Source organism: Dromiciops gliroides, chromosome 2 (assembly GCF_019393635.1).
Source record: "Dromiciops gliroides isolate mDroGli1 chromosome 2, mDroGli1.pri, whole genome shotgun sequence".
Classification (NCBI taxonomy): domain Eukaryota; kingdom Metazoa; phylum Chordata; class Mammalia; order Microbiotheria; family Microbiotheriidae; genus Dromiciops; species Dromiciops gliroides.
In genome coordinates, this window is record NC_057862.1 from 125,603,934 (window position 1) to 125,621,439 (window position 17,506).

Genomic DNA, 17,506 nt, shown 5'->3' on the forward strand with positions numbered 1-17,506 from the left:
TGGAACATTCCTACTATCTGATGGCTATTTATTTCTTAGGAAGCTTCAGAGTAAGAAAAAGGAGACTTACCACTGGGGTCCGGTCAATGTTATTCAAATATTGTAAGAGACCCTTTGCATGATAGATAGTTGGTTGGTGTTGGGCACTGGGGGAGAGCCACTGTCTGTTGAGATCCTCTCCTCTGAGGGAACATCTGTGACTGGAAAAAAAAGTGAGGGAGACAATTAAAAAAAATTCTCAAAACAACCAACCATACTAATAAATGTATCTTTTTTCTGACTTTCATCCAATCAGCAACTAATTGCAGATGCCCAGATAACTGCATATCTGCCCTTCAATGTCCTCAGAGAAATATCTACAACTCAGAAAGCAGAAGGAATCAGTGTTTACTTTGAGTTTGATGCTTGGGAATCAGAAATTTTGGAGAAAACACAGATGTACTTCACATCCACATATCCCTGAAGAGCAAATCTATGGGACTCCTCAAGGCTCTTCTCCCTCTCACCCAAGATACAATAGTGTATAGTAGATCAAACACTGAATACTGAGTCAAGAAGAGGAAGACCTGAGTTTAAATCTAATTCAGGGGATTTACTAGATATATCATCTAGTACAAATCACTTCACCTTTCTGAGCCTCAGGATTTGTCTGTTTGTTGTTGTTGTTGACATTTTTCATCTATAAAATAAGGAAGTTGACTTGATTACTTTGAGTTTTCTTCACGTTAGAAATTGGTGATCCTATGGATCAGTTAGTCAATCAAGTTGAAAGAAGTTTTTTTTTTTAATTTTACTGCATTAAGGCAGTGCATAGGTAAATTTGACATAGTTCATAAAGGTCTTAGTTCTATAAATTTTTAAGTATTTTTTAACTGTAAGTGAACTAACTGATCACCTAGTTCAGTAATGCCAAACCTTTGCAGCAGATTTCAAGAAGAGACTAGCTGTGTCTGCAGAATTATTCTAAGAGATCTTTGAATTTGTATGTTCAATAATCCAGGCACATACAACTCTTTGTGACCCCATTTGGTGTTTTCTTGGCAAAGATACAGAAGTGATTTGCCATTTCCTTCTCTAGTTCATTTTTTACAGATAAGAAAACTAAGGCAAACAGGGTTAAGTGGTATTCCCATGGTTACATAGCTAGTATCTGAGGCCAGATGTGAACTCAGGTTTTCATGACCCCAAGTCCAATGCTCTGTCCACTGTACCACCTAGCTGCCTTCTTGAATTTGTAGATAAATTCATAAGTGAGGAAAAACATAACCTGTAATGCAATAAATGAGATATCTTACATATATCACTAGTTTGGTGGAAATATCAAAATAGAAAAGTGTGATAACAAAATCATTATTAATAATAATGATAATAACAGCTCATATTAATATAAAGTACTTAAAAGTTGGGCAAGTTTGGGGCAGCTATGTGCCACAGTAGATAATGTACCAGCCCTGGATTCAGGAGGACCTGAGTTCAAATCCGGTCTCAGACACTTGATACTTACTAGCAGTGTGACCCTGGACAAGTCATTTAACCCTCATTGCCCCCCAAAACAAAACAAACAACAACAACAAAAAAGTTGGTCAAGTTTGAGCCTCATAACAACCTTATAAACTGGTTACTACTGGTATTCTGACCCCTTTCTTACATGTAAGGAAACTGAAGCTCAATGAGTTTAAGTGACTTGTTCAGGTTTATGAAGGTAGTAATCATCAGATACAGGATATGAATCCAGCATTTCCTGATTTAATGTTTATTCTCTATTTATTCTGACCTTTTTTCATTATGTATTTTCTCAATCAATGCTAATAAATTAATCAAGGATTTATTAAGCACTGGATTATGTACCAGGTGTTGGGGGAGCAAATATTTTTTTTTTTAATAGTAATTGCTGTACACAAGGAGTCTACAGGCTAAGAGTACAATCATTGTCTTTTTGGGATTTGTTAAATTTCCTAATATTATAAGGAAGTCCTCAAACTTGAAAAAGGTAAAGGACCCCAATTCAACCACCTTATTTTACAGATGAAGAAATTGAAAGACATAGAGATGAAGTGATTTAAGATTGTACATTTAGTTAGTGGAAGAAAACAGGTCTTTTCATTCTTATGCCCATTGTTTTTCAAATTTTTATATATTTTTATTTTTATATCACTATTTACTGATAAATGCCTCCCCCTCTTCCACTAGCCATGTAATTGGAACCATATCATATAACAAATTTTTAAAAGAGAGAGAAAAAAGCAGTTTAGCAAAACCAACCAATATATCAACAAAGTCTGACAGGGTATACAATATTCCAACTCCCCATAGCTCGGCAGAAATGAGAGGGGTGACATTTTTTTTCAGTTCTTCTCCAGTGCCAAGTTTCTTCACCATTGTATTGATAGAGTATCCTATTATTTTTCCTTTTCTACATTTTTTTTGTACTTTCTTGTAGCTATTGTGGATATAAGGGTTTTGGTTTTTATTTTTCATTTTGCATCTGTTCATGATATTGTGTCCTTCCTACTCATATTGCAACTTATTTTTTTAAAAGTAGACGTCTTTTTTTGGGGCACCAGAGTCACTGTTTCAAGTTTCTTGTGCTGGGGTATAGGGGATGTGTCATTGGCTTTCTACTCCGAGGCCTATATGGCTTGCAGATTTCTCACTGCCCTGAGCTTGCTCCTGGCGTGCTGGATTGGCCAGGCCTGGTCGCGCCTGTCCTGTGTGTGGGTGGCCCTCTAGCTGGCAGCCTGCCCTCTCAGCTGGTGTTAGTGGATCTCACTGCTGGCCCACTGTGCCACCTGGTTGCTGAGCCAGGACCAAGGGGCCTCAGTTGCTCGGCTGTGGCCTAGAGCTTCCTGCTGACTTGCCCAGACTCCCTCCATACTGCACTGCTCTGAGGTGTGCTGCATTCCCCTTTTGCAGGAGAGAAACTGACCATTCCTGAAGTCTTCAAAATTATCTGAGGTTGGAAGTTTGTGTCTCTCTGTCTTTTTGTAGATTCTGTAGTTTCAGCATCTATTTAGAGGTTTGATTTAATGTCCTTTTTTAGGGAAATGAAGGAGAGCTCAGGCAACTTGCTGGCTTGTCTCTGCCATCTTGGCCCCACCTGTCCTATTGTGTCCTTCCTAGTTTTCTTTCTGTCTTTCCACCAGAAACCAGATGAATGCACTGATAGTATTTTAATTCATTGCCTTTGGAGGGTATTACTAAGGTAAAATGTAGGTGAAATGTGTTAAATTATAATCTTTCAATGAGAGGTATTATGGTGTGGCAGAGAGAGAGCTAGCCCAAGAATCAGAAAACTTAGGTTAAATTTTTACGTCTGAAGCATTGACTGGGTGACCCTGGATAAGTCACAAAATGTCAGAAGAAACTGTGGAGCAAATGCTTATCTGTACTGGGAGAAAAAAGCTTTCTTGTAGGTTCAAGTAAAACAAAAATACTTCACTTTTTTCCAGCTTATAAAAAAGACTCTTACATGTTATCTACTTAAGGACTTTTGAAAGCCCTGTTGAATAGGGAAAGTGCTATAATCCTCATTTTTTTTTGTGAGGCAATTGGGGTTAACTTGCCCAGAGCCGCACAGTTAGTAAGTGTTAAGTGTCTGAGGTCAGATTTGAACTCAGGTCCTCCTGAATCCAGGGCTGGTGCTGTATCCACTGGGCCACCTACCTACCCCCTATAATCCTCATTTTACAGATGAAGGAACTAATGCTTACTTCAGTCAAATGTTGTCTGTTTCACACAGCTAGAAATGAGCTCTCCCATATATAGATCCTTTCTTCCCTTTCTACTGTTTCTCATTACCAAAGCTGTTCAGTTTTCTAAAACAAGTGAATATAATTTGATAAAACTAATTCACAGAAATGTATTAACATTTAATCTGGGACTATCTACTTTAAAATAAGAACTCTAATACTTAAAAACAAAGGAACGAATTATTAAAGGAAGAATTTAGGGAAATAACCATTAGTGAAGGAAGCAGATATTTAGGGCCACATTCTTTTCAATGATATTCTAATCAGAATGTGTACACAGCTACTACCTACAATTCTGCCTTTAAATTGGGCCATGGCATTAATTTTGCCTATATCTCTAAGAAGACACAAAAATAAAATGCACTTTCTTTCGATTCATCCTCATCTTACCAGACCCTTTTGCTGCGCTAGTCATCTTTCACAAAGATGCAAACCAATATCTTGAAAGATTCCAAAGTGGAATGAATATGATGGTAATAAGACTCCTGAATGCCATGTAATATGTTTAACATATTAGACAGAAGATCCTTTGAAGTTCTTATCTTCACATTGAAGGCAATTTGTATCAATAGCATGGAAGATATTCTTCTGAATGATGTTGAAAAGACATGATGTCATCATAGTAAGGATTTTTTTTTTCGTTCCACTGACAGATTGCAACTATCTTAGCAGATAAATCCTAGGAAATTCTCTGAGACATACAGAGCTTAAATGAAGGGCTTAGAGTTACATAGAGTATGAACCTTGAGGTCTCCTTGAATGCAAGCTAAGCACTCATTCTAATCTACCATATAAGAGTCTTAGGGGTGCAGTAAAAAACAAACAAACAAACAAAAAACCTCTTTTTTTGACTCTTCTCCCTACACCATGTAATCTGTGGGTAAAAGTTCTCCCTTTAACATCGTCCTCCATTTCAGCATGCTAGCTTAAATTGTATTCTTTTGTAATGTCCTTTTCCAAGATGTTTTCATCTAATTTGTGTTCCTTATTTCTCTCTCTTTCTAGCCTAGTTTGAATTAGATTTTTGTGTTTGTGGACTATAATTTTACATGGTTCTTTATTCTTTTTGTTTTCCTCATAAAAGGAAGAAGATCTAGAATAAAATGAACTGCATTACATCCTTTTTCTTCATTTCTATGTTAGTTCTCTCATATATTTCCCTTGTGCATTTTTATTATTTTATTCTTATTTTGTGTTCTATATATCCTAGGCTTAACTTTTTTTTAAAATACAGCCCAATATATCATATCTCTGGATATATGACTCCCATAAAACCTAGTATGTCAGTTACCCAGAAGATCTCATACATTTCAAGATGGGATGAAATCCTAGGAAGTAAAACTTTTGCTCAGAAAAGGTGGCTTCATTTTGTGCCAATCTCTTCCATATAAAATCCATTATCAGGCCACTGTTTCTTACAATGAACATATACACTTCTGTACTCTGTAGAGCTGTTCAAAAATGTCACTCTCATTTAAATCCTCTTGGATTTAATTGTGTTCCATTTTATCCCATCTCAGGCCTTCTACTGCCCTACTCTTATTCCATTATCTTACTTCCCTGTCTCCTACACAGTTTGCTAGTTGATAAACTAGAGAAATTTTAGGTCCTTTTCTGCTTGTCTAAAGGATGAGTGAGAACACATCTCTAATTTCCCTTTCTTTTACCTTCACTTTAAATATTCAAATGATTTCCTAGTATGTGTTCTTCACCCCACTTTACTTATACCCAAGAAAATATAATTATTCACTTTTAGAAGAGTTTCAGGTTTAATCTATGTAATATCAACTCAATTCCCACTCCTTCCATTATTCAGACTCCTTAAATTTCCCTTAATTTTGTAACTCTTAGAATTTTTTTGTCTCAATAACACTAGGAGGACCAGTTTGTCAATTGATCCAATTTTTAAAGACTCTTAAAACTTCATAAGGCTTAGGTATTTCTACTTCATACCTATGAACTTTTTCTATATCTTTCTTGTGATTATTTCTCAGAATTTCAAAGGTTTTTTCAAATAATAAAATAAATAAAAGATGCTGTGGAAGCTATAAGGATCAAATATATTAAATTATGTAGCTTTGTAGTTTAAGGTATTATTATAGTCTGGTCTCTTTTTATTTCTCTCAACTTCTTTTTTTAATCTCTCAGTCTAATCTTTTTTCTGAAAAAATAGACTAAAAACTGGTGAAATTGAATAAATTATTAATATTTCATTTATTTACTTTTCTTATGTTTCTTTTGCTTAAAGATTTTGCATTTGCATGTTCTTCTCACCATTGATTTTGACTTTGTTTTTAAAATGCATCTGCTTTGTTGAAGGTTCATCTTTTTCCATTGATTTTTATCCTCTGCTTTATAACATAAGTTATTTTGGGTTTCATCTTGAAGTCCTTTGCTGTTTAGAATATCATATTCTGTTGTTTTTTTTTCTATGATTCTTCATGCTCACAAGTGAATCTTGGATTATTTAATTAAGGTCCTTTCATAGTTGAAGAATTTCTCTTGGTTGTTTGAAAAAAATATTTTTGGAATTAAAATTGTGACATATCACCATTACATATCTTTGATCTCCAAATGTGCTCCTGTGTTGCTTTTATTTGGTACCAATTTTCAAATTCAATAATTCAATGTTTTATTGTCTGTATTAAAAAGTTATAAATGGTATTTAAATTATGGAATAGTATCATTCAACTTTTAAAATTTATTACTGCTTTATTTATTAAATTTAGATTCATTGTATTTATTAAAATTTAATATTGCTTTATATTTATCCAGGTCTATGACCCATAAACTATCTCTTTGTACCCAATCTTCTAATTCTGTTACCTTGGATTTTATGTCATTTATCTTTCTTCAAAGTTATTATCTTTTACTTCTCTTCTCCCAAATTTTCTTTTATACCTGAAATTGTCATTCTCTTTTTCAAAGCCTCTGTGGATTTGGAAATACTCTTCATAATATTTTCTATGTTTCTATTCTGTTATTTGTCTTCATTATTTCTGCTTTGAGAATTCTTATTTCTTATCAATAAGTTTATTTCCAAATTTTCCTTCTTTTAAAAGTATTATTTCTCTTTGGAACTATTCTGGACTTTCTTGCTGGTGTTTCATTATCTCTGGGAAATCTATAAAATTCTCTTTTTCATTAAGGATTATTGGTTCAATATCTTTGATATAATACTTATTCGATGTGTTACAGTCCTTTTGGGAAATTTTCCTCTTTTTTTTCTTTCAATTTGTCTGTATTAGTCTCACTTTTTGTATCTGCTTGGAAGCTAGAATTATAAAGTCTTTTTCTCCTTGCATTTTTTGTCATCTGGCCTTTTTTCTTGTTTTCCAAGTTGTTTCTACTTAGTTTCCTAACTCATTCCTTGACCCATGTACTTTCTCTAACGATTCTATGATTGATTGTATCCACACAGAACCCTGAGGCTTAGAATCCTCAGCAAGCTCACTATAGGGATTAGGCTGATTTCCTGCCCAGAGTAAACTCCATTGGAAGAGGACTAACTCTAACTAAATTTATAGCCTTTGTTCTCTTGCATATGAAAACCCCTTCTATTCCATTTGGCTCTGTACTGCTGTCTCCCCCAACCCTTTTCCTTCTGTTTCATGATCTTCCTTTCTTGTGACTAGGTAGAACCAGTGTATTCTATATCCTGTGATGTGGATGAAAGGAGGGGGAACGATTCTGATTGATTCACAGCCATAGGGGAAGAAGACAGGAGTTTTTATTGTCAGACCTTAAATCAATAAGCCTGTGAAGTTGCTTCCATTGACTGTGTCTCATCCATGCATGCGAAAGCTATGTCAGGTGTTCCAAGGCACACTCTAATATCTCCATAAATTGATATTTTGTATCCAATTTCAAAATTATGAGTAATGCTTAGTTATTAGTTTAAAAATGCACAAGTGCCTATGATGGTCATGCAATATTATTGTGCTATAAAAAATGACAAGCAGGATGATTTCAGAAAGGCCTAGAAAGACTTGTATGAACTGATGTATAGTGAAGTGAGCAGAACCAGGAAAATATTGTACCCAGTGATAACATTGTTTAATGAAGAACTGTGGTTTCAGCAATACAATGATCTAAGACAAACCCAAAGGACTAATGATAAAGCCTACTATCCACCTCCAAAGAAAGAATTAATATTGATTGAACATACAATGAAGCATGATATTTTTAAGTTTCATTTTTTTCCTTTTATTCAAGTTTTCTTATACAAAATGACTGATATGGCAATGTTTTACATAACTGCACATGTAGAACCTGTTATTGCTTACCACCTGAGGGAGGGAGGTGGGTGGGATAAAATTTGGAATTTGAAAGTTAAAATAAAATTGTTTATTATTAAAATATATTAGGCAACAAATAGATATTTATTGACTAAAAAGGCATAAGTTCTATTTTTGCATTTGATGAATAAAAATAATTTCCTTTATAATTAAATATTACGTAAATATTTGCCTTAATTTTTAGAAAAAAAATATCTGTTTCCATAAGCTAATGAAATGTTATACATCCCAAGATCATGCCTGATAAGTATGCTAGGTGAGAGTGAGAAGATTGGGAGCTCTCAAAAACTATATCATGAGGCTTTAACCTTTTGCAATGTTTATCTTCTTAATTTGTGGATTCAGTTTTGTTTTTTGTTTTTTGTTTTTTTAGTGAGGCAATTGGGGTTAAGTGACTTGCCCAGGGTCACACAGCTAGTAAGTGTTAAGTGTCTGAGGCCGGATTTGAACCCAGGTACTCCTTACTCTAGGGCCGGTGCTCTATCCACTGCGCCACCTAGCTGCCCCTGTGGATTCAGTTTTAATAAAGATTTACTACCCATTTCTTTGTTATATGTCTCAGGTTATAAAGTTATATAGTAAATAATACCCCCATATTTCCAATTTAGGAGAAATCCCCCTTTCTATTTTGAAATAAAGACGCAAGACTAAAGAGGTAAAAGGACTTGTCTAAAAACACAAAGTCTATTAAAACCCTAGTCAAGTGTTGGATTCAGACTTGCCCAGTGTACTTTCCAAGATAGCATGTTCTCTCAAAAAGCAGACAGGCTCAGCTGGATGTACTTAATACAAGCTATCTATCTTAAGAGAGATACACACCCTTAGAGAAAGAGTGTATTTGTTTAGCCAGCTTTCTAAGGAGGTGTCAATGTAACAAGGTAGAGGTGAGGTTATGTAGGGGGATTATCTGTGATTTCTGAAGGGACTCATCCCTTTTCTTTTACATATTCATCTGAAATTCAGATGGAGAAAACAGAGGCACAGGGATGACCATCATCACCCAATATGAATTGGGAACTGAATCATGCTGTATCTACATCATATCCATCTTGGAAACAAGTCTTTGTCTGAGCTACTCAGTTTAAAAAATTCTCATGATCTAATAAATAACACATAGACACTGTGTTAAGATAATGGAATTTGGGGGCAGCTAGATGGTGCAGTGGATAGAGCACCGGCCCTGGAGTCAGGAGTCCCTGAGTTCAAATCCGGCCTCAGACAGTTAATACTTACCCTGGGCAAATCACTTAACCCCAACTGCCTCACTAAAAAAAAAAAAAAAGATAATGGAATTTGGTAGATGTCCAGGGGTCTGAATTGATTGACTTAATAGTGTTTGAATTGGGTGTAAATGAGGAACTACTAAGTACTCACTTAAAGATGATTAGATTTTAGTCACTAGCCAACAATGACTTCAGTGTGTTATCAGAGGCTATGGACTGTAGCATCAAGTGTTCTTAGAGGCTATGGACTAGGACACCAACAGGAGACCTCTCTCAGCCAATCAACTTAAAGAACCTCCCATTTCTGGAAGGAGGACAGGAAGTAGGAAGCATACACTGGCGGACAGAATCTGCCTTTCTTTGGTTTGAGACATCTGCCCAGTGGCAGAATTTCACGTGGGCGGTTAGGAAGGCTAGGATTTCCATGCTATAAGGAATCTGTTCTCAATCTTTCTCTCTCTTTACTATCTTATATCTTTTAATAAATCCTTAAAAGCCTAAACTCTTGGTGAATTTATCAGTGATTTTAGTCAGTTTCCCCCAAAACTGGGGGAACAGATAAGAACCCAGATTTAGATTTTTAAACAACACAGTGCTATGAGTTTGCTTGCATATATCATACTGAATACAGAGATAGAATTTAACCAGTACTACATGGTTGTAAACAATAGCCACTTGATATAATTCACCTTATCCAAGGACCCTCCCAAATCCTCATAGTGGTATGATTGCAAAGGTATTAGAGCTGAGGAAACCGACCTTTTGCATGAATGGCTAAAACAGCACCCTAGAGCAAGAATGTCCCATAGAGAAAGCTTGTCAAACTCATACTGATCCCAGTGATGTTTATTTATAGAATATTTTATCTACCTTTAGTTCAAGTACTGGCCACAATTCCCAAGTTTAAATGATATGTAAAGGCTATTAGAAGCAGTAATGGTTTCCAGCTTGGATGTACTTCCATAACAGAAAGGTAATCTGATTACCAGCTAAGACTTAGTCATGTTGTTGTTGCTTAGAGTAGTACAGCATAAGAGAACACTGATAGGTAAGCAGAGTCTGTTTTCTTTTCCTTAAACCCAGAAGGTAGACAGGACTCAAACCTCCTCAACTCATTTATTTCCCATCTCTGAGTTCTTAAAACCATTTATAAATATTTGCTTCTTGTGGTTGATCAGACTCTTTTTACAGCTTACTGGAAGCTCAAATACTTTAGTTTAATCATTTATTCTGTTTTTTTAACCACTAAAATGTTTTGACTTGAGCAATTGTAAGCTTTATGAGTCTCCCTGCCTGAGATTTCTTTTCCTTTCCTCTTTTCTCTTTCTTCCTTCCTCTTCTTAATAGTGATGACATCTAGTGATATAGGGTTTGGTTTGTTCTGCTTGATGACCAAGGGTGAAGGTAAAATATTAAGCAGATCTTTAATGCTGATAGCAAATAAAAGGAGCAGGAAGCCGAGACACACTTTTGTGTGTTTTTGCTAAGATTAAATGAATTTCTTTTTTTCAAATCAAAGGTGCTTATGTCCATGCAGTTCTGAGTCACTTGATTTCCTTTAAATGCTGAGTCTCTTCTCTTTGGCCCAGATCCTCATTGGTGCTGTGATTTTTGCAGCTCAAAGAAAATGATGAAAGGTGCCTTTGTCCCTAAGAAAAGCATTTGTATTTGAAAAGATGAAAATAAAAGTATATGCATGCTATAGTCTGCACATATAGTTTTCAATTTGCTCTCTACAGGCTTAGTTCAGTGGTTCACAGATGAATACTGAAACTGAATATACAAGCAAAGATTTGCTAATGCTGTGCATTATAAACAAATCTATGGTTTTCTAAACTGAGAAACCTTGCCTTGATTGTGCTTATATCCCTATAGCATGTTTCACATGCAAAATTAAGAAACCTCAGTTCCAGAAAAGTGAAGTCTTTTTGATAAAGTCCCTAGAGCTCAAAACAAACAAACAAACAAACCTAGACTCATCTTACTTCTTCCTAATCTCTGCCTATCCAGTTATATTCCAATTCCATTCCTGCCCTCAAGGAGCTTACATTCAGTTGTTTGGGGAAACAGAATATTTATGGAACTATTTGCAAAGTAATATGAGAAGAGAAGAAATTAATATTTAGAATATTTATGGAGATCAGGAGGGAACATGAGTTGAACCCTGATTGATGTTAAGAACTCTAAGAGGTAGAGGTGAAGAGGAAATGCTTTATGAGCATATCAGAGAACCTTTGACATATCACAGATGTGAGCACTGAAATTTTGAACCAGAGGAACAGGAAGCAGACCATTTTGAGTGTGACATTGTGGTAGGAATGACATTTATTTTACTTAGGCCATGGTCATTTCCCTCAAAGGATGTAAAGAGGTTGTTGTCATGATCTAATCTATCTAGAGGACTAGGAGTATTTATTTTTAAATCCAATCTATAGGGGAGTTGGTGTTTCTGAGCTTTGGCAGAGTTTCATTGCCCTGAAAAACATTTATGAAAGTAGTGTTTCTTTTTCATATTTTTTTAATCCTTTGTTATACTTGAAATTATTTTATTGCATTTCATGACCAACAACTGTCTTATTGCATTCTAATTCTGAGTCTGAATCACCAATATGTCCTGAATTGGACTCAGTCAAGGAAAAACATAAATTTTATGAAGGGGTATAATGTGAGACAAAAATAGAAAGATTCAAACCAGGCTGTAAAGAACTTTAACACCAAGCTGAAGAGTTTGTATATTATCCTAGAAGCAATAGGAAGCTATTAAGTATCTTGATTAAGGAAGTGATATGATCAGATATGTGTTTAAGGAAGATTATTGGGGGTAGCTAAATGGCGTAACGGATAAAGCACAGGCCCTGGCTTCAGGAGGCCCTGAGTTCAAATCCAGCCTCAGACATTTGACACTTACTAGTTGTGTGACCCTGGGCAAGTCACTTAACCCTCATTGCCCTGCAAACAAACAAACAAAACAAGGAAGATTATTTATCAGTTCTCTGTAGAATGGATTGAAAAAAAGAAAGAATAGGAGCAGAGGCCAATTAAGAGTTTATTGTAGTATTCTAGGGGGAGTGATAAAGAGAGGTTGAAATTGGTTGGTTGTTGTATGAGGGGAGAGGTGGGTATGGACCCCAAAAGATATAGAATTAGAGTTGACATAACTTGTCAGTTGATTGTCTATGGAGAGTGAGGGAAAATAAAGAATCAAGAATGACTGGGGTTCTGAATCTGGGTTCCTAGAAGGATGATGGCTTCCTCAATAGACATTGAACAGTTTGGATTACATGTTTCCCTAGGGAGAAACACAATGCATGCCATTCTGTGTATGTTAACTTTGAAGGTATTATGGGACATTGAGTTAGTAATGTCCCACAAGTAATTGGAGATCCAGGACAGAAATATATAGATAGATTTAGAAGCCCTAGGCATAAAGACAATAATTGAATAAAGGATGAAAGGGAATAAATATTTATTAAGTACCTACTATGTACTTGTGCTACATGCTTTACAAATATTATCTAATGTGGTTCTCAAAACAAGTCTCGGATATAGATGCTATTATTATGCTTGTTTTACAGTGGATATCCAAGGCCACTTTTCTTTGCTATGAAGAGACCTCTGGCATTTGTGTTCTTTCTCATTCCATTGTTCTGTACAGAGCTATGCAAATTCATTATAGTAAACTGTCTTAACACCTTGAAAGAGATTAGGGCTATCTATTTTATATACCACCTAGTAGTAAATTCAAAGTAAGAAAAATTATGTCATCTTTGTTAGAGCTATTGGAAAGAAGTGTGTTAGAGGAAATAGGGTACAAACTTGGGTAACTATAACACTAAATAATACAAGATAACTGTATTAACTGGATTTGAGGGTTAACAGAGAGCTTTGTGAGGTCTTAGGGGAAAATGGTGAGTACCAACTAAAATCATCAGGAAAGGTTTCATGGAGGAGGTGATATTTCATTTGGGCTTTATAGAATGATATGGCTATTCAGCAGACAAACTGGAGGTTCCATTTTTTTCTTAATTATTAAACTTCAAACACCTTTACCTTTTATTCAAGGTCCACCACAAACTATTGCTATTATACATTATTAGGTTTTTCTAAGACAATTTTCTGCAATATATTCTATTCTCCTACCAATTATTATCACTCTCTATTCCCCCAGGAAACATAAAATTTAGCTCTGCCATCTCTGTGCTTCAGATCATAATATTCTCTACCCTGGAATATCTTGAAAAAGAGAAGCAGAACTGAAATCTGGATCCAAAGGTGATAGCCACAAAGGCCAGAATTGGTGTTTTCAGGGGTTTCTTTGAAGCACTAAAATCAATTGAGTAGATTTATAACCACTAAGAAGCTAAAGCTAGCTAGAGGAACAGAAATTAAGATCCATGATACATGGGGATGTCAGGCATTTGAATAATTCACCTCTTTCTCCAAAGCTTCTAGCCATTGCATGAGTTTTCCAAATTCAATGTAAATGTGATTACCAGTATGTTCTACCATATACTTCCCTGACTAAGCCATGCCAATATAGCCATTGTTATAGGCACAGGGCCTGGGTGATGAGGAAAATTGGCAAGCAACAGAGGGAGCTAAGTTGTAAAGGTTACCAATTTTGGGAATAAAATAATATTTTATCTGTCTGTTGCCACTAGGTTCTAAGGCCATATGTACTTGTATCTGTGTTTTGGTTTATGTATGTGATTGTGATTTCCATGATATTTCAGTGTATGAATATGTATACATCAATACCTATGTATATGCAACTATAGATTATTACAATACATACTATGCCAACCTTGAGTGTATTTCCTTTTAAAGCAAATCTATTTGCTTCAAATCTCAAAATCCTTTTGGCATTTTGTGTTAATAACATCAGAGATTTCTTGTAGTCAGAAAAATAGCTGCTGCTATTCCCCAGGATTTGTTTTAAGTATTTGAAGATGAAATGCACCCTATCTTATTATCTACTGTAGCATTTGTAAAATGACAGCTGCTCCCTGTGTGTGGAGAGATTTAGCAGATGGACAGCTACCACTAGCTGGCAATATATTCAGTTTCTCCAATCTCTGAAAAAGGCCATCCCTCAAATGAATTTTATAGCCCTAGTTTGTTTATAAAGGAGAGTGCAACGATGATAACTGCCATTTTCTTCCTCTGAAATTACAAACTTCAAGAGGAAAAAAGCATTTCCCATTTTATGACTCACAGATAAGGGCACATGGTCTAACCAGTCTTCTCCTTACTTGTTCACATAACTCAGAAAAGTTGGTTCATTTCAATTACAATATGGTCCCAAATAGGGCCTAAAAAAGACAACTTGAACAAATGAGGGTTTCATAAAACATGATTTTACAGAAATGGGTTTTTGAATAAACTTTTAAGGAGTTGAAGGCAGTTCCACCTCTCCTTGGGAAGGGGTGTACCTCCTTTGATCTATGGGAAATGTAGCTACTGGGGGCATCAAGTCCAGGATTTTGTTAAACTGCGAAGCACAGATCTCTCATGCCCTGATCACTAGCCAAGAATCCCAGTTGTCATGCCTAAAGCATAGGCATGGTCAAATGAAGGGCAGCATACCCTAAAGAAGAAGGATATCTCAGTGACTCATTTCTTCAACACTACACATAGATATAGTTCAGCTGCTAAAAGCTGGGATTATAGAACTGGTTACCAGAAAACATTCAATATCAGTTACAGGATTTGAAGCTCAGAGTCCTGCTGCAAAAGAGAATGAGAAGAAAGAAGAAAATACAGAGAAAGGAAGAGTGAGAAAAAAGTAAATTGAGTCATTTTTTCAATGGGAATTTATAAAGCTGCAGTCAGAAGATAAAATTATTCCAAAATCCCCCATCCATTACTGATAAATGGAGAGATTGGACCTATCAGATGGAGTGAATTATGTCAGCCCTGATAATATTAGTGCCTGGGGCACAGTGAGTTCAAAAGTCTAAAGAGAAGCACAGTGTTTGATATTTAGGAAGCAGCTCCACCATTCACTGTGCATTCTAAGAGCAGGATGCAACATGAATGTAGGATGAGAATATCTATAAAGGCAGAGAAGCAAGTTAAGCCTTAGGAAGCTGCTAGAGCAGCATGAGGCACTATCAGGCAGACATAGCACCCAGAGATTTATAAATAAGCATGGCTAGAATGGAGAAAGGGAAGAAGGGAGGGGTGATTTTGTCTTTTGGCCACAGTTGTTGGAGATGCTCAAAACAACCTGAGTCAACAGGAACAACACATTTAATGCAACAGATTTCCATCATACAGAATTCCCACAGATCCAACTAGCCAGAGAACAGATGGTGAGACTAGATTTAGGTGACTTTTTGGAACCTATAAGAGAGTATGGATAAGAAATAAATATGCCCTAAGGTTGATTGCCTATACATGCTGTCCAGGTCCACAGGGTAACCTGGGGATGGTGTCCTTGTCCCACAGGACAGGCCAACATAGAGCCACATGTACAGGACTCTATTATTTCACCAAAAGTATGGTATTGGCTTTTGTCAACCTTATTGGTTAATCAGACTAATTAGTGGTCAGAAGGGTTTGACCCTGGGATTCTTAAATTTTTTTTTTTCATTTCCTGGGTCCTTGTGACAGTCTAGTAAGCCTATGGATCCAGTCTCAGAATAAAGCTTTTTAAATGCTTAAAATAAAATGCATGGGATGATGGGAACCACCTATGTTGAAATGACATTTTTGACTTTTAAAAAAGTTTACAGGTCAGGGCAGCTAGGTTGTACAGTGGATAGAGCACCGGCCCTGGAGTCAGGAGGACCTGAATTCAAATCCGGCCTCAAACACTTGACACTAAACTAGCTGTGTGACCCTGGGCAAGTCACTTAACCCCAATTGCCTCACTCCCCGCCCCCCCCCCAGAAAGTTTACAGGTCATAGATTAAGACCCTTCATTTAAAGCAAAATGTTACCACAGGGAGACTCCTTGCTGTTTGGTCTCCTCTAACTTAACTTCCTGCATGAAGAAAACAAGGACACCATGTTTGTTCCTTTAAAAGAGCAAAAAAAAATATTCATGCATAGTATGTACCAGCTACTAGAAAAAAAGGATTCTATGCTGCAATAATGGCTAAGTACAGAAAACCTATCTTGACCCTGTCACTATGTCTCTTTCTAAATTAGCTTCAATCTTTGTGCCATAAGCTAAACATCTTAGCCTTGTTCCTGTGGCAGGTAAAAGATGAAATGACTAAAGAAACAAAGGTTTGAGCTTCCAAGAATAATGATTTATTAAGCAATACATGCCAATTGCCCAACAAATCAGGACCAGTCACCTTCCTCAGCTTTGGCACTGAACCCCAAATACAGGGGGAAATAGATTCTTATACATTAAAACAATTAATCAAATAAGACCAATTAATTAAAAGGAAACCATTAACCAGGAAATATTAAATAATCTGATTTCTAATTGGAAGGAAGATTAAGAACTTTTCAAATTGGGAAGGAGACAGTGAACAGGTACAAACTCCTGAAACCACAAATAATGGTGTCTCACTCTGCCACCCATGTTTCTGTGAACAATCAAAAGAACATAGAAACAATAACTGTTGGGGAAGCTAGGTTGCACAGTGGATAGAGCACCAGCCCTGGAGTCAGGAGGACCTGAGTTCAAATCCGGCCTCAGACACTTAACACCTACGAGCTGTGTGTGACCCTAGGCAAGTCACTTAACCCCCACTGCCTCACCAAAAAAAAAAAAAAAGAAAAGAAAAGAAAAGAAAAGAAAGAAAGAAAAAAGAAACAATAACTATTTGATTAGCAAGGGGCCAATTTTCAGATAAGACGTACAGGTTGCTTGATATATACAATTCTGAGGAAATTCCTTGTGTTAATCTTTGTATCTGACCAGGTTTCTGGACAGCATAACCTAGCAGCGGGTAGAGGTAGTACAACTTCCTAGCCATGCAAGGCTAGGTTTAAACAATGAAATAGTTTTCTAATGACTCCCATAATTAAAAAATATTTTCTCACAAGACAGAAATTGGACTACACCAATAATTGAATAAAAAGAAAATTGACCTAGATCAAGAATTGAGTCACAAGATAGCCTAAATTTCTATAACCACTTGCTGTTTCAATCCCCTCAATTCCATCAGTTTCACTTTTTGATTCATGGAAGTGCTGTTCACTTTGCCCAAAAGATCACTTATCTATAAGCCAAATCCATAATATTTTTCATATATTCACAATCAGAATTACATTA

General features: G+C 36.0%; 1 protein-coding gene across 1 annotated transcript in view; it reads right to left on the bottom strand.

Moving 5' to 3' along the window:
* The window catches only part of AGBL1 (AGBL carboxypeptidase 1), a 922,430-nt gene that overhangs the window by 420,187 nt on the left and 484,737 nt on the right, over positions 1-17,506 (bottom strand). Inside the window, 1 exon segment of the mRNA XM_043981214.1 lies at positions 71-200. Within this exon segment, the coding sequence (XP_043837149.1) occupies positions 71-200 (130 nt within the window).